The sequence below is a fragment of the Podarcis filfolensis genome, assembly GCF_964270895.1.
Source record: "Podarcis filfolensis genome assembly, chromosome: 10".
NCBI lineage: Eukaryota > Metazoa > Chordata > Lepidosauria > Squamata > Lacertidae > Podarcis > Podarcis filfolensis.
Genome location: NC_139612.1, coordinates 39,630,208 through 39,650,872, shown reverse-complemented (window position 1 = coordinate 39,650,872; position 20,665 = coordinate 39,630,208). Strand labels below are relative to the sequence as shown.

Genomic DNA, 20,665 nt, shown 5'->3' with positions numbered 1-20,665 from the left:
TGGTTCTTACCCAGAATTTTACAAAAAAGTGTATACCTCAAAAGTATGTGCAACCCCGTTTAGTGTTGTATAGTCAGTATGAACTGATTTTACTCCGCGGCTTTAATTGGGGGTTGGGGTATTTTTTTTCTGGAACGCTACAGCCAGAAATTACAATTTCTCAGTTCTTAGTTTAACCCCATTCCAAGTTGTGCAGGTATCTCTCTTTGTAGGATAATGTTGATGAAATTTCTTCAAAGCACTGATGAGGTGAGGATGGTAATCTCAAGGTGACCACACTGCTTAAAAATGGGTTGTGTGATTCTATAATCTAACGTGAGAGGTGTTTTTGTGAAGATCAGTGTTAAGACTGTTACTTTGTTTGACATTTTAGTGGTTTCTGAGGTAGGAAAAAATTGTGCGGATTTTCTTTCTTTCATAACCCGGTAGTATTTGATCAAAAAACAAAATACTCTGATTTAAGCGGGTCTCATGATTACTGGTACCCCAGAAGAACTTGTAAAGGCAGTTTTAAAGATGTTGGTTTAATGGTACTAGTTTTCTTTCCCTTTCCCGTATCATATCGCATATATTTTCTAGTTTTTATCATGGAATGCTAAACCAAAACAAGCCATCCTGTGAGGAACCAAAGGCCATAAGCATAGCACTGCAGTTTAAATAATGACCATCCAAGTTGCTCTTTTCCTTCTCTGAATTCTGTTCTAGCAAGATTGTTTTCAGAGTCTCACCTTTCCAGGCTCCCAAAAATCTTCATAGACATTTTGCATGCCTTGTTTCTTTTTTAAAAGTAAATCTGTTACATTGTCTAGTGGTTCCCAGCGAACCACAACTAAATTTCAGATGATTCAGCAGGTAAACTAAAAAATGAAGTTTTGGGTTTATTTTCTCTCTTTGTGCAATTTGATATTGCTGTTTCCATCTGTGACATCCATGTTTTCTGTAAGGTGAAAAAGAAGTTTTAATTTAATAACAAAAGTAACTTAGGGATACATACTTTCCATATAGCTAATTAGGCAATAGCATCTATTCATATTTTTGAAAGGGGTATCTCACTCTAGTGGGGTAGGGACAGTACCCAGGACAGACAAATAAACTAGCTCAAATCATTTGGGGAAAGGTGTTAGCATTATCTTGAGTTTATTTTTTTTAATGTTTGTAAAATAAAATACTTACTTTGAGAGACTCAGTCTGTGCTTGTAGTAAAAAGGCTGCTATGCACTGCTGAAACCGATTTCTATGCTGTATTAGAAAAGCATTTCGTAGTCCAAAAACTAAGAAAACAATTGACACATGGTAAGACATCTTCCACAGCTTTCACTCCAGACCTCTATAAGGAGCAAATATCTGTTACCTTTGAAACAGGCCACATGAACTACTTCAATGGAACTTATATGCATCCATTGATAGACTTTTAGACTGTATGAAATATCAACAATACTTAAGCTTGGTTTTGGATATACAAGTAATCAGGGATAAGGGATTGAGAGTGAGCTGCAATCTTCTGGCTTTAGGGAAAATAAAACTACATGCTATGTGGTGTAACTATTTTCTAAACAACAACAATTACATAATGAGCTGCCACCTGCAAAGCTGGCACTTCTGTCCTTTTTTTTGACAATTTGACATAGTTGCATATCATAAATATATGATTTAGATGGATATTAAACCAGTGATCACAAGGGGTCTCATAAAATCACATTGATGGGAGATGCAAAAGCTAGGTCTTCACTTGGATTCTAATTTTATACAGAGACAGGAGCAAGTCTGAATCCATGGAGAGGAAAAGGAGTGAAGATAGTTCAGCTGATCAATTTAGAATAGTGGGCAAATTGAGAAGTGTTCCAAAAAAAAAAAAATTTCTTTTGAACATTGGTTGGTTTAGCATAGACAGTCAGTGGTGTTACATCTTTAATCCTGAAGTGAGGCAGGTCTGTCAGATCAAAATTGATTTCCTTCAGCACACTTTCTCTGATTTACCATGTAAATTCTCTTCACTACCATTGTAAGCTGTTGAACCTATATACATCCCAGAGACTGAAGAAAAATTGAGGTGGGATGACTGAAATGAATATATTTTGCTTGAGGGGTAGCAATTGGCTTATTTGTATTGTGTTCCAAATATTTTAAGAGAGAGCTATTTAAGATGGGCACAGAAAATAGCTGTCCCTACATATATGCCATGCATCTACTCAATATTTGAAGAATGTAACCAAGCCATATGTAAAACGTATTTAACATACCTGTTATGTGGAAGGATTCAATATTTCTTACTACCATTCTGTCTAATGGGATAGGCTGGTCAAGCACAGTGCAATAGCCACCACCTTCAAGCAAAGATTGCAATTCGGGAGTGAAAAAGGGGCCAACAGGTGTTAAACTCAGGTCAGAAACTACAGATTTCTGAAACAGAAAGGAAAACCAATACGTTACCTAAGCATTCTACCATATATTCCGGATTGTAGTTGTGGCATGTAGTACTTGACTTAAAATTGTGAATGGCAGCTCTTGGAACTTAAGTCAAAATTGCCACAAGATTAAAATGCTTATTTTTCTGTTCCATGGCACTAGCTTTGTATCATAAACACATTTCAAGCTCTAATAATTTCTGTTAAATGTAACAAGTAGGCATTCAGTTGGACTGCTATGCTGCAGTTCTTTAAAATACAAAGAAACTATGGTGCCTCAATGTATCTGAAAGCACATGAAACCTTAGTCACATCAACACCGTACATTTAAAGCACGTCTACTTTCAGATGTCCTGCCAACCTAGCAGTTCGAAAGCACCTCAAAGTGCAAGTAGATAAATAGGTACCGCTCCAGCAGGAAGGTAAAGGGCGTTTCCGTGCGCTGCTCTGGTTCTCCAGAAGCGGCTTAGTCATGCTGGCCACATGACCCGGAAGCTGTACGCCGGCTCCCTCGGCCAATAAAGCGAGATGAGCGCCGCAACCCCAGAGTCAGTCATGACTGGACCTAATAGTCAGGGGTCCCTTTACCTTTACTTTCAGATGTCTGCTTTTTACATCTAAGTCAACAAGGTAATAGGAGGTGGTGGGTTAAAAGGAGCCAGGCTTGGGCCACCAGGGACTGCAGCTTCTTTAAAAAAACAAGTGCATATTGCATGAAATCAAATGCAAGTGACTACTTGCATGAAATCAAAATATGGACCTCTACCCCTAAGGGGTTACCAAAATGTGCCCACTATGAGGCACTGCCCCTAAGTATCGTATAATTGCCGGGGTCTGTTCTTCATTTCTTTGATATGTCAGCAATTCACAACTCTTCCCTCAACATTTGTACTTTCATGATTTTAAAATATTACATAAATGTTTACTGCACCTACAGAGCAAAATGTGCATGAACACAACAGCTGTAGCTGATCTTTCTTTCCCTTTCTTCTTACCTTTTTGTGCCGGTTAGGCTTTGTAATCAACAGCAAATCATCAAACAGAAATAGGTAGACATCAACAAGTCTCATATGTTCTGAGGAATAAACGCAAAAGTAAACACTGGTTCTTATTTTTTTATTTTGTAACAAAACTTCACATTTTCTGCCTTAAATTCATCACTACATTTTGCTTTTGGATTTATCTTGACTGAAAGAATTTGGAAAATTACTTGCTAAGAGATTCAAGCATAGTTTTTCTAGTTCCAGAATTCTAGGAAGTTTGTTTTAATGAATAGAACTGAACTTTCAAGTTTTGTGGCTCAAGCTCCAGAGATTAATTTTAAATGAAGTAGGAAGCCAACAGCTGCCCCATATCACCACCTGCTTAGTATTAAAAAGTCTGGATATGAAAAATATTCAGCTTTGTAATTTGGGTTGTTTAACATTTGCAATACATGAGCAGCCAAAGTAGTCTGGAAGAATGGTGGATCACTATTGCTTGCATAACTCACATAATATTTTAATAGTTTTTAGCAGAGCTAGTGAAATGACTGAATCTCCCACGAGTAAAAGATTATCAAACAGATTATAACCAGGGATATATATTGTCAAATTATTTGTAACATTCCATAGCCTATCAGCTGTTACATTTTTATCTGTCTTAAGTATATGACCGCCTGCCAGTTCATTTCAAAAGCAGACAGCAGATTAAAAAAATAATCTTTTGTATGCTTCACTCTTAGCAATCTAGTTCAAATTTGACTGCTAATTATGAACAGAAAACACTGAAGTTTAACATATTTCTCTTTTGGAAAAGCATATTTATTTAAAAGACCTACTTTTACACATCTTGTTTTTCCCCCTCTAGAAGAGTGGTACTGAGACATCACTCACACTGATTTTATTCCTTCTGAATATATTTTTATTCTTTGACCTTGTTGGCCTGCAGCCTTATTTTAGTGTCGTGAGCACTCATGTTCAACAACATGGAAGCAAGGAGTGGTTTTGAACCGAGTAACCCCACTAACAGCACACACCCCTTCTGTGATGTCTGTACATAGAGCACAAACCTCTGTAGCAAGGGGCCTTTGCTCATATAGTTGTATAGGCAAAGCCTTCATCAGAATCTGGAACACTGAATGATTGAGGTTCCATATTCTGGACATGCCTTTGCATGTATAGCTCTATGCAGGAAAGCCCTCTCTCTACAGATGTTCATATTGTATGAGCAAATGTCAGGTGTAGACATGACACCAGGGGAAGGTTAGGTGATGCACCCCACTCTATGCTCCCATGTTGAACATGGAGGTTCATAACATCTTAATACAGCACTTGTCCAACTTTTATTCATATCCTCTCTTTAGGTTTGCAGATTAGTTTGAGTTAGGTATACATTTCTGTTCGCTGTGTAACATAACTATGATACAGAAAGCACTCTTTACCTGCTAGGGTTAATCTCCCCTCATGAACAAGAAATCTCTTTGTTGGTGACAAGATGTTTTCATTTGGGTTTTCTCTTAATAAGTTCTTGAGACACTGATGATGGAGAAAGAGAGATAATCATGAAACTTTTGAATAAAAAGTGGTAACAGTGCAATTAAAATTCTGAGTAACAGAAATAATATAATGGACTATTTAATTGGTTGACTGGCTACATGTGTTAGACAAATACCACCTTGACAGCCAATCCTATACAGCAGCAGTGACTAACCTTTCTCAGTCAGGCACCTTGACTCATGCCCAACCCTTTGAGGGCTGCATGTCAAAATGGGCATGGCCAATGTCAAATTAATTCCTTGCCTTCTGACTGAATCCATTTATAAATGCTGTGACATTACAAATAAATAATAACAACAACAACAACAACAACAACAACAACAACAACAACAACAACAATAATAATAATAACAATTTATTTGTACCCCGCCCATCTGGCTGGGTTTCCCCAGCCACTCTGGGCGGCTTCCACAGAGACCAAAAATACACTAAAATATCACACATTAAAAACTTCCCTGAACAGAGCTACCTCTTTTCTTTTCCCTTTCCATTTTTGCTTCCTCCCCATTGATTTCCTCAGGAATCATTTCCAAATAAATCTATTTACATTCCCACCTTCAGCGCCCATATTATTTTATTGTCCTCCAAATTACTCACTCTATTTTCTCATCATGGAAAGCTCTCCCTCTTGTCCCTCCCTCCATATTTGCTTATTACTTTTTCAGTGCTCACTTGTATGGGTGCTGGTCTAAGATCTACGTGGTCTATGTGCAGGCACCTCTCCAGAGCGTATTTAGAACATTCTAGAGCTAGTTACCTATTCGGAAGTTAAGCCATGAATATTTGTCCATGTTATTTTAACAGTTTTATGCAGATTTAAGAAGACCCTGCTATGGACATATTTTTAAGATGGATGAATAAAAATTGCTTACCTCAGGAACAAAAAATCTTTTTTCTTGATCCCAAAGTGAAGGCCAAACTATAATTTCCTGTAGCTGTTTAAATTTCTGGAAGTTATCCAGCCATTTCACTTTCCCTTCCAAATCTCCTGAAAAGATACACCACGGAGCAGCAAGGTTGGTTTACTGAAAATGAAATCTCTGTCCTTCATTAATATGGGCCTAAGCATTCTCTATATGGAGAGCTGAGTGCCTTCTGTATTGATATATTCTAGTCAGTGTTGTCATCCCTGTGGATGTTAAGAGTATGAGCATCAATGTTCATGTTTCATACCAAATATGAGTTATCAGGCTTATAGTGTTCTTTGGAATGAGCTGGTTTACATAATATTACTTTTGTTTGTAGCTAGTGAAGGTATTTTCATGTTTCAGTTCCTAGGGTAATAGTTTTTGCCATACAGTCTTCATGCATGCCTAAATGCTGAGCAATAAAGGTTGGCCCAAGGTATTTTTGTTGGATGAGGCTGAGGAGCAAATGGTACTCAGGCCCTCCCCACCAAAACCCAAGTCAAGTGCAAAGCACACAACATCAGCCAGGTTGTTTTGGCACATGAGGCATGAAATCCCACAAGCAATTCTCCCTATCCCTGGTATAAAAATACAAGCACAACAAATTAAAGAACTAGCTGTCTTTTCATGCCACATAAAACCTGCTGCCTGAGGCAGCCATACCACTCTGCCTATTGGTAGGACTGGCTCTGTGAAAACAACTCGGAACAACTTCTGAACCAAGAATGCAGTTTCAGACCTTCTCCAACTCACTTATAGAGTTCTCCACCTTTTCTTTAATTGTACCAATGACAGATTTCTCGGCTGCCTCTGTATTTTTCCATATATTCTTCAGGAGAAGGGGGTAGCGGGTCAGTTTGTGCAAAGGGGCAACCAGCAGTTCTGCGAGATGGAGACGTTTGCACCGCTCGTTCTGTTCGCACCACTATCGAATACAGATAAATTTTGTATTAGGATTAACAAGTGTACTCTTTACAGTAAGCAGAAAAATGCTTCATACCGCCAACCAGCAGTGTGATACATATTTCTTAAGTAAAATAAATTTCATGAGAACCCTGCATTTTCATTGCTTTCAGAATGGCAACCCAGTTCCCACAGCAGAGGAATAAATGCACCCCCTTCTCTCATACCTCACACTTAATGTGGTAATAATTGGGATGAATCATCCACCTAAATAAAAAAAAGGAAGGGAAATATCATGCAGATAAGTCTTTTGTGTGTACAGGCCTCAAGGTGGTGGTGGAAAAGGTTGCAGAACACACCCACTTTACCACAGGAACTAGATTTCCACATATTTCTAGGCCCAGTTCAAAGAGCTTGCACTAGTGCTTAAAACCCTAAACAATATAGGCTCCAAATACCAGAAAAACCCATTCCTTCCCTACAGACACTCTCAGGTGTCCCCAGTTCAGGCCAACATAAGAAAATCATCCCCAATAATTCCCCCAATAGCATATTTTACTTTAAAATGACACATTTCTTGATGTATAAGCCACATGAAGTGGAGGGGAATGATAGTAGAGATAGTGATTTCTGATGAACAAGGATGGGTATTGATGTTATTAGTTCATTAAATGTATACTTTAGTTCACCCTTAATCGTATCGGTGAACTATGATAGCAATTGACTTTGAAAAAACTGCCGCTGTAATATCACAACTGTAAATGTTGAACAAGGATAACAGCAAAACAATTGATTTACTTTCAAGTAGATCCCAAAATCTTCTCTTTTCTTCAGTTTTTCCAAGTAAAAGATAGCAGAGGTATAATTCAGGCAGTACATCTGGTGACTCTGACACAGGTTCCCTTGGAAATACTGCAAGACAAAAATGTAAGTCATTGAGGGCAATATCAAAAACTAAGTTATACTCAGAATAAACTCAAGCCCATTACAAGCCCTTGGGATCCCTTACAACTCTACAATTCTATGCTTCTATGATTTTAATGAGTCCACTTGCAGTATGACTAATGTTGCATATTCCTCTTGGCATTGTGAGGACCAAATATTCATTTATTAGATTTATACCATGCCTTTCCTCCTGAAGGAGCCTATACATTTATTGCACATAATTTTTTTTGGTACTTGTCCACAACCCTCTGTGATCAGAGATATCTGAGATGGCAAATAATCCTTGTTACTTCATAGTAAGGATGGATTACCACTCCTAGTGCATGATCCATCCACAGTTAAGCCTTTTTTCCAGTGTGTGCTTAAGATAGTAGCCCAATCCACACTTACCTTCATAGTAAGTTCCACTGACCTCATTGGGATTCACTTTTGCCTAAATATACATAGCACTATGCTACAGAAAATCCCTACTGAAATAAATGAATTTTAAAATACCTTTCGCTGGACTGTATTTTTTGTTTACAAAAAGACATGGACTTTCGGAGAATTTTAACTCCACATTCTTGCTGGCTGTTTCAGGTCATTCTCGGGTCTTTGCTTAGTGGTGCTGAATCTTAAAACTCATCAACCCCTCCACATAATTCTTATTCTTATTCTTATAAGATGAATTCCAGAGGGGTAGTCATGCAGCCAACAAATTCATGCTGGCATCTTAAATGTTAAAGCTGTAATGTTATAACCATTTACCTGGCTGTAAAGCTGCACTCCTATGCTCACTTACCTGAGAATAAGCCTCACTGAAGTCAATGGGACTTACTCTGAGTAGACATGAGCAAAATTGCACCATGAGCACAACTAAACTTGCATAGGGCCGCACTGTAAGAAATGTACTGTGATTTATGCTCTCATGGGCCAGAGCCTACTTCATTGGAGATATGAAGTGATTATCTAAGTGGGTGTACCCTAGGTACAGAGAGAAGAGGAAAATACTTTAAAAACAAAGTCTGGCCAAGAAATAATGGTTCCCTTCCCTCTTGCCCTTGTTTCCCTCTGTCAGTCAAACTCAATTGCAGTTGGAATTGTAGTTTCATGGGGGCTACAACCTTAAGCATACACACACACACACACACTACTTAACTGTGGATGGAGCATGCCATGGTCAGGGTGTAAACTCTAGGTCATTTCTGAACAAGTTAAAAAGCAGCAGTTCTGATACAGATCCCTGTTTCATTTCTTGACAGTGAAAACTGTCCATTTACACCTAGTCTCTTCTTTCTGCTCTTTAACCATTTATTGATGCATCAGCTAAGCTTAACACATTGTCACTCTTACCCTTGTGAGCACAGGGATGAAATCTATGGAAGGCACAGGCTGGACAAGGTGATCCTTTATAGCACTGAAGAAACTGGTCACAAAACTGAGGCTCACCTAAGTAAGAGAATCTTATTTAAGATGTCCTTTGTATGAAAGATTTGACTGCAAGGCACTAAATGAGCTCTGTGCTTTTATAATTCAGTGGAAGAAAAATGTAAGGCATAGTGATCACATTCAGCTTCACTACTCCAAACAAATACCCAGGGATGACTTGTTGTGCATTGAATGCAACATTTGCTACATAGACTATAAGTGAGCCATCGTTGCTTTAAGACAAATGCACTAGAAGATGTAATTCCACAGGTCTTATATGTCTAATTTTCCCAAAGGGAGTATTTAAATAGTAGGACTCACACTGCTTTGAGCTTGTTAATATAGTTTTGATTTAACTATTGTATTAAAGCCGTAGAATGAAAAGCCACAGTGCTGATACATGTTGTTTAGTGTCAATCTACAAATTAAAGTGTTTTCTCACCTGATTTAACTCCTCTAGGTTGGCAAACAGTAGCCCAGAGTCCACATCCGAGAGAAACTCCTTGCATTGCAGGTACCTTAATGTATCCATAAATATCTTCAGAAAACACATCAATGCCTAGTTAGTTATTTCTTCTCCAAATCCCTGAACCCCAGGGTTGCTACAGATTTCCTTTTCCGAAAAACATTCCTTACCCAAGTTTATTATAGCTCTAGTAAACATAACAAATGGGCTTCATTTGTCATCTTGCTGCTATACACCTGCCTCTAGCACTTAACAAACATTCATTCCTCGTTGCCCTGAAACTTGAAATCTTTCCCCACAGACCCTCCATGCATGCGCTAAACACATAAGCAGTCACATTCTAGGAAACATTGCAAATTCTGCTGACAAGCTGAAAAGAGCAATTTCCTTGTCTCAGTAAAATGGCCACTCAATTAATTTGAATCAAGCTATCCTGATGGCTTAGATTCTAAAGCATTTAGGCTGCAATCCTTATACATTAACCAAGGAGTAAGTCTCACTGAACTAAATGAGCCTTACATCTAGTAAACAGGTATAGCCAACCTATTCAAGTGACATATAATATTCTTGAGGATGAGGCATCTTCATCATAACAGGACTTTCCATGGAATACTTTGCTGGTCTCTGAAAACATTCTCTTTGAAAGACCCAACTGCTGATATGGTGGAAATAACCTTGTTCAAATTATCATTCAAAACAAGTGATTTTGTTCACTTGCTCAGGAATTTAAATGCTGTTATGAATTTTGGGGTAGATGGGTCAGAGGCTGTATGCCTGAGCCCCCTTCTAATTCCTGGATCCAGCACAGATTCAGTTCCTGGAATAGCCAGGTTAGCTCCCAGGTGAGGTAATGACCTTCTGAGTATGGGCCATTAAGGTAACAAAGGAAGTGGCTCTGTGCCAGACAGAAAATGGGTGGGGCCCCCTCCCTCAACATACTGGTAGTTAGAAAGACAAATTCCAGAGTTGTGTGTGCAAGCCAAAAGTGAGAAGCTTTTTTTTTAAAAGCAGAAGTTGGATGGTCACCTATTGGGAAAGTTGGAGCAGTGAATCTCCTGCATCAGTTGGAGGTTAGATGCCTTTCCAAGTCTGTGACCCAATTTTCTAACAAGTGATGGCTCTGTAGCTGAACGGCCCAATGCACTTTCTAACCTGTAGCCTGTTTTTAACGCTTGTCAGAATATGCTCCAGTGAGCTGCAAGACAGAGATCCGTGTTTAAGTACTGCTATGAGCTAATTGCAAAAGGCTGCCTCCTGCAGGAACAAACGGTTGTGTGAAGGTACTTCCCATTTAGGTTGATAGCTAGTGATATAGCGAACACCCCACAATGGGAAGGAAACAGTTGCGAAATCCAAGCCTACCATTTTGAGAACCTGGAGATGATCAAGAAGGTAGGTGCATTCAGTTGTGAAAAGCTCCCACAAGGCTTCTTCCTTCTTAGTATCTAACTGATCACTGCTGGCTTTTGGCTCAAGCTGATGCATATTCATGATTTCCTGCCAAGTTTTACCCTATCAGTTGAGAGCACAAACACAAATATTTATGCACATTTCCATACAAACAGCTCTTCCGTTCAATCACGGAAGCTGTTGTTGGTGCTAAATACCCTTGTTTGGGTTGCCATTGGCTTCTGCTTCTGGTTCTGCTTAAGTGTTACATTGTAAAAGACTCTTAAAGTATACTTAGAAGTACTTAACAATTTACACCGAAAAGAAGTATGTCTACTGAGAAGTTCATACATTCATGCATATGTGTATATTTTCTTCCAGATGACTAGTTTATTGAGCATTTGTCCCAATTTGTTCATGGAGTGTTTATACACGTTCCCATTCATCCACCCCACATTTTTCACTATGTCTCTTTCCTAACTGTAAGAAGGAAGAGTTTTTATTAAAGTGGATTTGTGGTGCTGTCACAAAGGTGACAGAGGGCTTATCTGTGTTTCCGCTTCTCCTGCTGCTTTCCCTTGGGGAAAACAGTTCTTTAGTGCCAAGTCAGAGCAAATGTCAAGTTGGGTTTCCCCCGGATTGCCGTTTGTTCCAATTGAACACTAAAGAGCGGGTTTTCCCTCGGAAAGGAGCGGGTCAAGCGTAAAACTGCTCAGACCTGTGCTTCCTAGGCACAGCACATGTGGAAGTGTGAATGAGCCCAGAGTGCCTCTATCTACTTCAATTGCACAAACCTAAAGTTTTGGTATGCACTTGAAACCCTCCTTCAAAATAGTGACAGTCTGGAAGCACTCTGTGTGTGTGTGCACGCGCGAGCGCGCGCATCTGTCTATGCCCACATATACCGGTAAATAAGTGGGTATAGGATTGCAGAGCTAAGGAAAACCAAACAGAAGAACAGAAGACTAAAAATGAGGACCAACACACAAATTGTATCATTATAGTATATGAAGCATTTTCGTACCTTGACACTTTGAAATTCATAATCACTACAATCTGGTATGTTGAGGGTTACTGTGGACAGACAGTTTTCCAGATCTGATATTTGTTTGTGTTTGTCTTTACTCTGTTTAAAGACAAAAAACAAAACAAAAAAGCAGCAGTAAATCTGTGAAATCCATAGCCATGGGGAAGATGTTGCAGATAGAGGATGTTGCAGATTCTTCCTCAAATTGTGATTTGTGCAAGCAGACAGCTTTCCCCAAACTGAATTTTGAAAATGCACCAAATTTTGAATTTATTGTAATGTGATTACTAACTACAGAATATAGATCCATAAATGATTAGTCTATTTTAAAATAATGGATTAGTCAGTATTGACACAAAGTATATGCATGCCACTGTAGTGAAAGATGGTCATACCAATATTCATTAGGTAGATATATTCCCCTAATATATCTATTGTTAGGTAGATAAAAGGTAAAGGTAAAGGTAAAGGTAAATGTACCCCTGACCATTAGGTCCAGTTGCAGACGATTCTGGGGTTGCACGCTCATCTCGCTCTATAGATCAAGGGAGCTGGCATTTGTCCGCAGACAGCTTCTGGGTCATGTGGCCAGCATGACTAAGCCGCTTCTGGCGAACGAGAACAGCGCACAGAAACGCCATTTACCTTCCCACTGGAGCGGTACCTATTTATCTACTTGCACTTTGACGTGCTTTCGAACTGCTAGGTTGGCAGGAGCTGGGACCGAACAATGGCAGGGATTCGAACTGCCGACCTTCTGATCGGCAAGCCCTAGCCTCTGTGGTTTAGACCACAGCGCCACCCGTGTCCCTCATTGTTAAGTAGATATATTTCCTTAATTTATTGTATTCAGCAGAATGACAGACCTGGAACCTTAATTACACTGGGCATGTCCTCTCCATCCTCCATAAACATAGTGGTGCACCAATCTCTTTCTATCAAAAGTGTCAGATAGGGAAAAGTTAGAAGCAAGGATTCTGTGTCCATATAGCCATATAGCCTAAATTTGCTTAAAAACAGGTGGCTGCTGAGGTGCTGGCTCAGCTGTAATGTTGCACAGAACTCAAGGCATCTGCATCTGCTTCCAAGAGCTGCTGCATTCCCAAAGGTTGAAAAGGTAAGCAGTTACCTTTCTCTCTCACTCTCTTTCACGGTCACTTAGAGATGTTTCCCTGTTCCTTTTTTTATAAATATCTGCATGTCCAAGCAACACCTGAAGTGTGTTTGGGTGCATGTCTGCAACTTTTAAAAATCTGCTCTCTTTACATTTTATTCAAAACAACATTCCCAAACCTTTCCCGCAATAAAAATGTGCTTTGGGGACTGTTGGTAGAGACAAACCCATATATATAGAAATACTGGGGCATGGAGAGAAAGAGGGATTTGCAAAATACTCACAGTTCCTTTTTTAGCAAATGGCCACCAGGGCTTTTTGGATTCTAATGAACAGAAACAAGGACATTGTTAGCTATAGAAATGATAAAGTATTTCATGGTAAATTTGACTTCATGGGGAGAGGGGGGTGGGAATCAAAAACAGGGCTATCTCTTCCATTGGCATCTGTATTCACCTGAGCTGTGCAGTGATGCTGAATGGTAAAGGAATTCTGCTGCACTATCTGATATCAGCAGGTCTCCAGGGAACATCTCAAATCCAGGCAAGCTCACCACCACCGAGCTGTGCCTCCGTTCAGCTGAGTTGTATAGACTGCAAGGCAAACACAAACATTGTATGATGCTACTACTACTACTAGGAGGCACACCTAGGGTTCCTTGTGCCCTCGGCAAGGAGCAGTATCAATGCTCCCCTCCAAAAAACCCACTTTACTGGTTGTTTGAAAATGTCTCTGTGTGAAAATAATGCATGATCTTTAATGTTACAATCTCCAAGAAGTGGCTTGGGCAGTTTCTTCAAACCATCACAGACTTCAAAAGTAAAAAAGTATGGCATGAAGAGAACAGCCTGATTGGCTTGGTAAGGCAATGGATGCTAATTTAAGAATGGTTTCCACACAGCAGCCATTTCATGTGCACCATCTCAAAGAACTGTGAGATGACGGAATGAAGATTCATTATACCCTTTTAATAGAAATGACATTCAAATACATGACCATTAGGTAGGGAAGGGAGAGGATTTTGTTTGGTTCACATTTTTAAGTAGCGACCAAATTTGCACATCAGAACACAATTTTCCTTCAGATTTTACAATTCTACAAATTTTACGATACACCTTAAAAATGTACCGATATGCACATTTATTTATTTATTACATTTACTTACTGCTTACTGCAAAAATGTCTAAGATTTAAGTAATATCTGAATATTAATTTTCATATAGATTTTTTTAAAAAGATAAAGACATTCACATAAGGTAGTTAAGAATTTATACAAGTGAACCTGCTGTCCTTCCCTAAGATAGCCTTGTAGTGTTGGCATGGCAGATAGCTAGCAAGATACATTGCACATATCACAGCTGAAGTCCAATTTTAGATGACATTTGTGACCTAAACACATACTGTTTGTGTTTCTGCAATTGTCAGTGGATTTTGTGATTTGACTTTGCTAAGCAAAGCAAATCAAATCAGGTCCAGAATTGACCTGAATCGTGTCAGGCCACAGTGGGGCTATAGAGTGGCCTTGTGGCCTTGATAGTCCTGCTGCCAGTTTTGCAAACTAAGTCGTCCCCAAAATCTAATATGACAAGATTATTCTGCTGACTTTTCTTGCGAGTTGTGTACCTTAGATTTACAGATGGATGAATGTCCAAAAATTTGTATTGAAATGGAAATATGCATAAGACCCCCAAAATAATATTGAACAAGAAGATGCTGTTTGGTTGACTTTCCATGAGACACATCTGATTTTTCTGAATTATTTTTGTTGTAAGGGTGTATTAGCGTTGTAGATTTGTGAACGGTCAATAATGTTACGGGTTTGGAAAAAGCAAATATGTGCTGTGGTCAGTCAACCTTAACAGCAAAGTGAAATCTCACACCCTCTGTTCTATGGTGTGTTCAGGTCACATAGAGATTATCATAAATTCTAAAACTGTGGAACCTAAGTGACAGAGAATCATAGAAAGGATCCTGAGGATCATCTAGTCCAACCCCCGCAATGCAAGAATATGAAGTTGTCCCATACGGGGATCGAACCCACAACCTTGGCATTATCAGCACCACACTCCAACCTACTGAGCTATCCCCTCCAAGATTTGCTAGAAACAATGCATTCTGTTGATTGCTGGATGGATCAGATTTGATTTGTGGCCCACAAGTAGTATTAATGTGGTCTTGATGTCAACCAGGCACGTGCCTCATACCCATTGATTTCAGTGTTTTGGGCTGTGACCTTTATGCATTTAGAAAAGCTACAAAAATTAATAACAAATAATACAACAATAACACAACAATAAAAGAGATGTTTATGAGACTTCTCAATAAACAATAGCTGGGGCATGCATGAGAGTCAATTTTTAGCCTATAAAGCAACTCTCATTAAGGTGTGCAAGTGGCAGAAAGTTACAGTGCCAGTCCCCTAAATTTATATAGAACAGATCTTGCCTGCTACAGTAAATATGTCACTCTTGACTCTTAATGGCTCATTAAGAGTCAACAAAAGTATAAAAACGAACGAGGGAGTGCTTCTTCTTTACCATTTTCTTTTAAAAGAAATACGTACCTGCTAGGTTTATGCAAATGTAATTCCTGAAAAAGAATAAAGCATTCTATGTTAGTCTTTATAAAAGGCACAAGAATGGCACTTTTAACCTTGCATGTTCTTGCTGAAGAAAGGAACTGCAAAGTGAAATTTAATTCTTAATCATTTTAGTGAAACAATTGTTTCAGAACAGAATCAAAACTCACCTGTTCCCAACCCCTAAGCAAAAACCGAACCTGCATAATAGTGCTGATAAGTGCATCTCATTTTAGTTAGGATTGGAACTTTGGAGAAGGCGAGTTTAACCCTTCCCCTTCCCCTGGGATCCCAAAGAAAGTTTCCTCCTTTCTCTCCTCCTTAAGCTCCTATTTATTTTTGAAGGGGAACTCTCATTGCGCCTGCTACTGCATTTCTGAAAAATATATTCAATGATACAAATAAGGAATGGGCAACTAGATGTGTGCTGGTTTGGCTATAAAGTGAGAGTGGGGGGAGCTTTGTTTTCAGACCAGACCGAATATGGTGGTGGGTCAGGCATGGGCAGTGGTAGATTTTGGGCTCTCAAATTTCAGTGGCGCCCTGTGTGATGCTAAAATTCGGCACACACAGCCCACCTCTCACTCTCCTTTCCACATCATTGCTGCAGCACTCCCTGTGGTGTCGTTGCCCGATGCAGCCAAACTGGTCAGGCTACCCTAAAACCACCTCTGACATGGGCATCACCTCCCCGTTCCACCTCCTTATTTGCACACAGTCTGCTCTTTGGAACAATTCCCCTGCTAACTTCAGGTATTGGAGGCAGTCTGGGGAGAAAAGGCTTCAGTGGAGAGCAGAGAAGAAAGGCAATAGGGCGGGGGACAGATTTCATTACCATACCCCCTACTGAGTTTAGTTTAAAAAGTAAAAGCAAACAAAATATGCCCCACTTTATAGCCCCCTAATGTGCAGATGTTTAGCTATTACATGCATGTTTAATCCTGCTCTCAAAGAGAGGCATCACATGCAATCTGGCCTAGCTAAATATTGATTAGACTGTCACATTCTCCTTAAATCTAATGGCTGTAGTCAAACAAGTTTTACTCAAGGTTGGCGCATTGGAATTAATGGACCTAATTTAGTCACGGCCATGAAATTTCTATGGGCCTACTCTGAGCAAAAGTTACGGTAGTTGATTACAACCCCAAGAGCGGAAATGGCTTGATTTATAGTACCAGTCTTCAGTTCCATCTGAGCAATCAGCAAAACATAGCAAACCAAAGAACGAGGAAATGCGTTACTTACCTGAACACATTCCTGAGAATTCTGTTTCTCCTTAGTTAGGGAAGAAGGGCTGATCTCCCTCGTGTTCTGCAATGTGTTATCATCAACAAAATCATCTTTAGGATGTGGTGGAACTGATAGTGTGTCAGCCAATGTGGAGTTTTCTTTCAGTGTCAGTGAATCGGTGTGCATGCCAGAGTTGGAGTTCAAAGAGCAATGCTGAGAATGCAGAGTGCACCTCTGAGAAGCAAGAAGAGTTGATTCAGTTTGTGGCATCTGGTTGTGCCCCCTTGCACTCTCAGTGCTGTTTTGTAGTGAGAAGACCTGAGAGAGTGATGGGGTACTGTTTCGTAGCCTCCTAAGAGTTGGAGAAGTAGAAATCCTTCCTGGAGCATGCCTGTTAAATTGGTAAGGTGTGAAGTCACCATTGCCATCCTCCACAGGTGGAACATGGAGTAGATTTGGGCTGTCACTAAAGGCCCTCCTCTTGGTGATATTATTAGGGTACAATTTGATCTCAGGGCTGGATGGGGCTGGGGTTTCGCAGGATGAAAAGACAATATTTCCCAAGTCACTCTTTCCTGCCAAATCCAAATTGTCTTCTTGTGGTTCGGTCACCTCAAGAATATGACATTGATCCTCCAAGTAGACTGCTTCATCCACTTCAAAAGATTTGCACTCCATTTTTTATGAATCCTTTAATCACAGCAGAAAGATCTACAGCCATTAGAGATGAAAGGAAGGATTTCATTCTCAAAGCCACCATTTTATATTTAAAAACACCCTTGTGCTGCTACAATCCAAGGAACCCCCTTTGACAACGAAAGGCTTGCATACCAACACCCTTTCCAACTGTGATTCACTGGAGGGAGGGTGTTTTTGATGCCAGGTTTTAGGGGGCAGCATAAGAGATTGGAATGGGTTCTGCTGTCAGAAGGAGAGGCTCTAAAAGCTTTCCACAAAGAAGCAGAAATCAACCAAGGCACTTTGTTCTGTGGCCATGGATTCAGTTATAAATTTATACTGGCCAATCCCTGACTTTGATGCTTAATCAGCACAGACCTGTTCATGTTGGTGAAATGTTAGGGGCAATCAGATGCACCACTGGACAGCATGGGGCTTATTTACAAGAGTAAATCAGGCTAAAGTTGTGCTGCCCATCATTTTAAAGTAGCTTGATTTCGCAGGATTTTGAATGGTTATAAACCAAAACTGAAAAGCACCCAAGGGGAGTTAATTAGCAGTATTCTATAAACAGAAGCATGATACCATAACACATGAAGCTGATAACGCTCTATCTCAGTACTTACTGTTTCAACAGCAGGTGCGCAGGGATCACTGATGCAGCCAGCTTCTTTGGCGGGTAAACATTATCTTGCACGAGAAAATGTGTAACAGGGAAGTTGTTTAACACAATGGCTAAAGCCACGGGTAGTTTTTCTGCCCTTTTAGACTGAAGGGTGGAAATTCCTCTTTTCACTTTCCCAGCCTCCTTTCTGAATGCAGGAATAGGGAACTTGTTTTTCCTCTTTGTATGTTTCCAAGGGATTTCTTTATCTCAACAGTGCAAAGGGAAGTGGTAGCAAGCGAGTTTACAGAAGGTAACATGATCTGCCGCAACGCATAACTGATTTTCTTTGCTCTTTGGGCATGTTTGTTGAATTCTCCTTTTCTTCCCAATTCTTAATTCTGCCCCCCCCCCCAGCTTCTGAGTTCAACATTTTGACACATTCGCTTCACTCAGGGGAGAACAATGGATGAAAGAGGATCAAGAAACATGTCAACAGGGGAGATTTGTCAGCCACTGTGCCTGTCCTTTGTGAATAAACGTACAATTAGAACAGCTCGACCTTTCCTTTTGTGATGTTCCCTTTGCTGTCCCTTCACACAAAGAACCTTCCTGTGCCCTTAATAATGAAGCCCTTTTAAAAATCCCCCCTTAAACTTCTTATCAAAATCTCCCTTCAATATCATGTGAATGCACAAAATATTCCCGCCCCTGCTGATAATAGCCTAGATGACTCATGTTGACATAATACTGGTAGAATGCTTTGTGGTTGTGATAATACTATATTTTTTAGCTAGGTCACCTAGCCCATTATGGTAGCTGTTATATATACACTACTAGATATGACATAGTGTAGCAAAGTAGTCTTCAGTTTTTCAACCTTTCACCCACAAATGCTTTTGGGGATCTCCCCATCCCAATCTCTCCCTCTTTCTAGCATATACTTGTATGGTGGTAGGGCTGCTGTTGTGAGCTACCAGAGATCAGTTCATGAGCCCATAGACGTTCCTGACTCACCAGTTGAAGACCAATTCTGTGGTGGCAATGAGGATTACCAGGGAGCCGGGACATCCCTGTGTTTTCAAATCTCACCTCAGCTTCGATTTATGTGGCCCAGTAAAACTTGAACAACTGCAAAATGTAACGTGGCAAAACAGCAGCAAATAAAATATGGACAAAATAGGGCTGGTGATTTACCAGAGATAGGTATCAAAAAATGGGGATTGTCCCCAATAAAATGGTCGGTATGCTACAACTCCTTATGCCAACAAAAAAGGGGGAAGCTCTAAACAACTGCAACAAGGAGCAAAAAGCATAGGGTAGGAAAAACAGAACAGGGTTTTCTTTTGTCCAATGCATTTCCAACTACTCTGGTCCTTCGTTAGCGCAATCTTCAATTAATAAAAATATTTATAGTTAGCAAACTGAATATTATATAGAAAAAACTTTTCATGAACAACATGTCAAAATCATGACAGGAAGAACCATTCACAAACCAATCTAACAACTTGTCAAATGAAAATGTAAATATTTAAAAATGACAGTCCCTATATATTAATGGTATCGTGAAAATAGGATACATACATGTAATTCTGGACCTTCTACCTCTACTCTTAAGATGCAGCCACTTGAAATCAGGAATTTGACTTGGGTGTAGTATGGTACATGGTGTAACTCCTCAGCCTAGTTAAATTTATGAAGGCGGCCTGCCCACTGCAGAGTCACCTGGCTTGTTTGCTTAGTGACTGGCTTCTATAAATACTGTATAAATGTTATACCTACTTCAGATGTGCCTGGACTGGCCCTGAGCTTTAAAACATCCTTGGCAGGTACCTGGAGCAGAAAGGTTTGATTGTTGTTGACATTTCCAGTAAAACACCAAGTATAAATTGTGGGGTTTAAAATATATATATATATTAATAACAGATGTTGGAGTCCCTCTGAACTTTTACTAAAATGAATTGTATATAATTCTGTATCAGAATATAAAATATAGAAATAAAATATATACAAATTACTAACTCTCAGTGAACTCAGTGAACTTGTGAAGGAACGGATCTGGTGCCCCTGTCACGGGGGCACAACATCCCGTTTCACCCCCTGAGGTAAACAGGAACTTGCCATTCTGCCACCACACTGCCCCACCACTGAAACCCTCCTTTACGTGGGTTGCATGGCAGTGCCGGCAAAGCAGTGATGATGGTGGGTTCTGATGACATCTTGCTGAAGTCCCATGAGATGTTGGGTGCTCTGTGAGATCTTGGTGAGGTCTTGTGAAATCTCACGAGACCTTGCTAGAAGCTGGTGCTGATGCTGGTACTGCTTCTCTGCTGGTGGTGGCAGGTGGTGGCAGGGTGCGGCACCCACAGGAGCACTGTCTCTTGGGCTTCTGCCACCTGAGGCAGCTTGCTCACACTGCCTCATGGGTCTGTTGGCCCTGCCGTGCTGGTACACTTGCACTGCACCAACCACCC

General features: G+C 40.0%; 1 protein-coding gene across 3 annotated transcripts; it reads right to left on the bottom strand.

Moving 5' to 3' along the window:
• Positions 1-508: 508 nt before the first annotated feature.
• On the bottom strand, positions 509-20,371 carry PLEKHG7 (pleckstrin homology and RhoGEF domain containing G7). 3 transcript variants are annotated; one of them, XM_083573432.1, is made up of 20 exons: positions 20,214-20,371; positions 19,776-20,024; positions 19,209-19,322; positions 18,214-18,277; positions 16,925-17,620; positions 15,665-15,690; positions 13,558-13,694; positions 13,386-13,426; positions 11,985-12,086; positions 10,934-11,083; positions 9,548-9,643; positions 9,031-9,126; positions 7,552-7,665; positions 6,604-6,775; positions 5,815-5,930; positions 4,828-4,921; positions 3,401-3,480; positions 2,241-2,400; positions 1,174-1,271; positions 509-937 (listed from the first exon to the last, which is right to left on the bottom strand). In XM_083573432.1, exons 5-20 carry the CDS (start codon positions 17,585-17,587, stop codon positions 830-832), a joined length of 2,253 nt encoding a protein of 750 aa, XP_083429558.1. In that variant the 5' UTR covers positions 17,588-17,620; positions 18,214-18,277; positions 19,209-19,322; positions 19,776-20,024; positions 20,214-20,371; the 3' UTR covers positions 509-829. The 3 variants fall into 3 exon arrangements, 2 of the variants coding, with proteins under 2 accessions (XP_083429558.1, XP_083429559.1); XM_083573433.1 differs by having other exon boundaries at positions 19,776-20,371; XR_014538924.1 differs by lacking the exons at positions 19,209-19,322; positions 19,776-20,024; positions 20,214-20,371 and having other exon boundaries at positions 866-937; positions 1,174-1,239; positions 18,214-19,047.
• Positions 20,372-20,665: the final 294 nt, after the last annotated feature.

Excerpts from the sequence above, each read along its gene's own strand:
- PLEKHG7 (XM_083573433.1), bottom strand. The coding sequence starts at position 17,587 with ATGGAGTGCAAATCTTTTGAAGTGGATGAAGCAGTCTACTTGGAGGAT. Across the intron at positions 9,127-9,547 it reads ACCTAGAGGAGTTAAATCAG|GTGAGCCTCAGTTTTGTGAC; the intron begins GTGAGAAAACAC and ends TCTCTTACTTAG. Across the intron at positions 3,481-4,827 it reads GGGGAGATTAACCCTAGCAG|AACATATGAGACTTGTTGAT; the intron begins GTAAAGAGTGCT and ends TTTATTCCTCAG.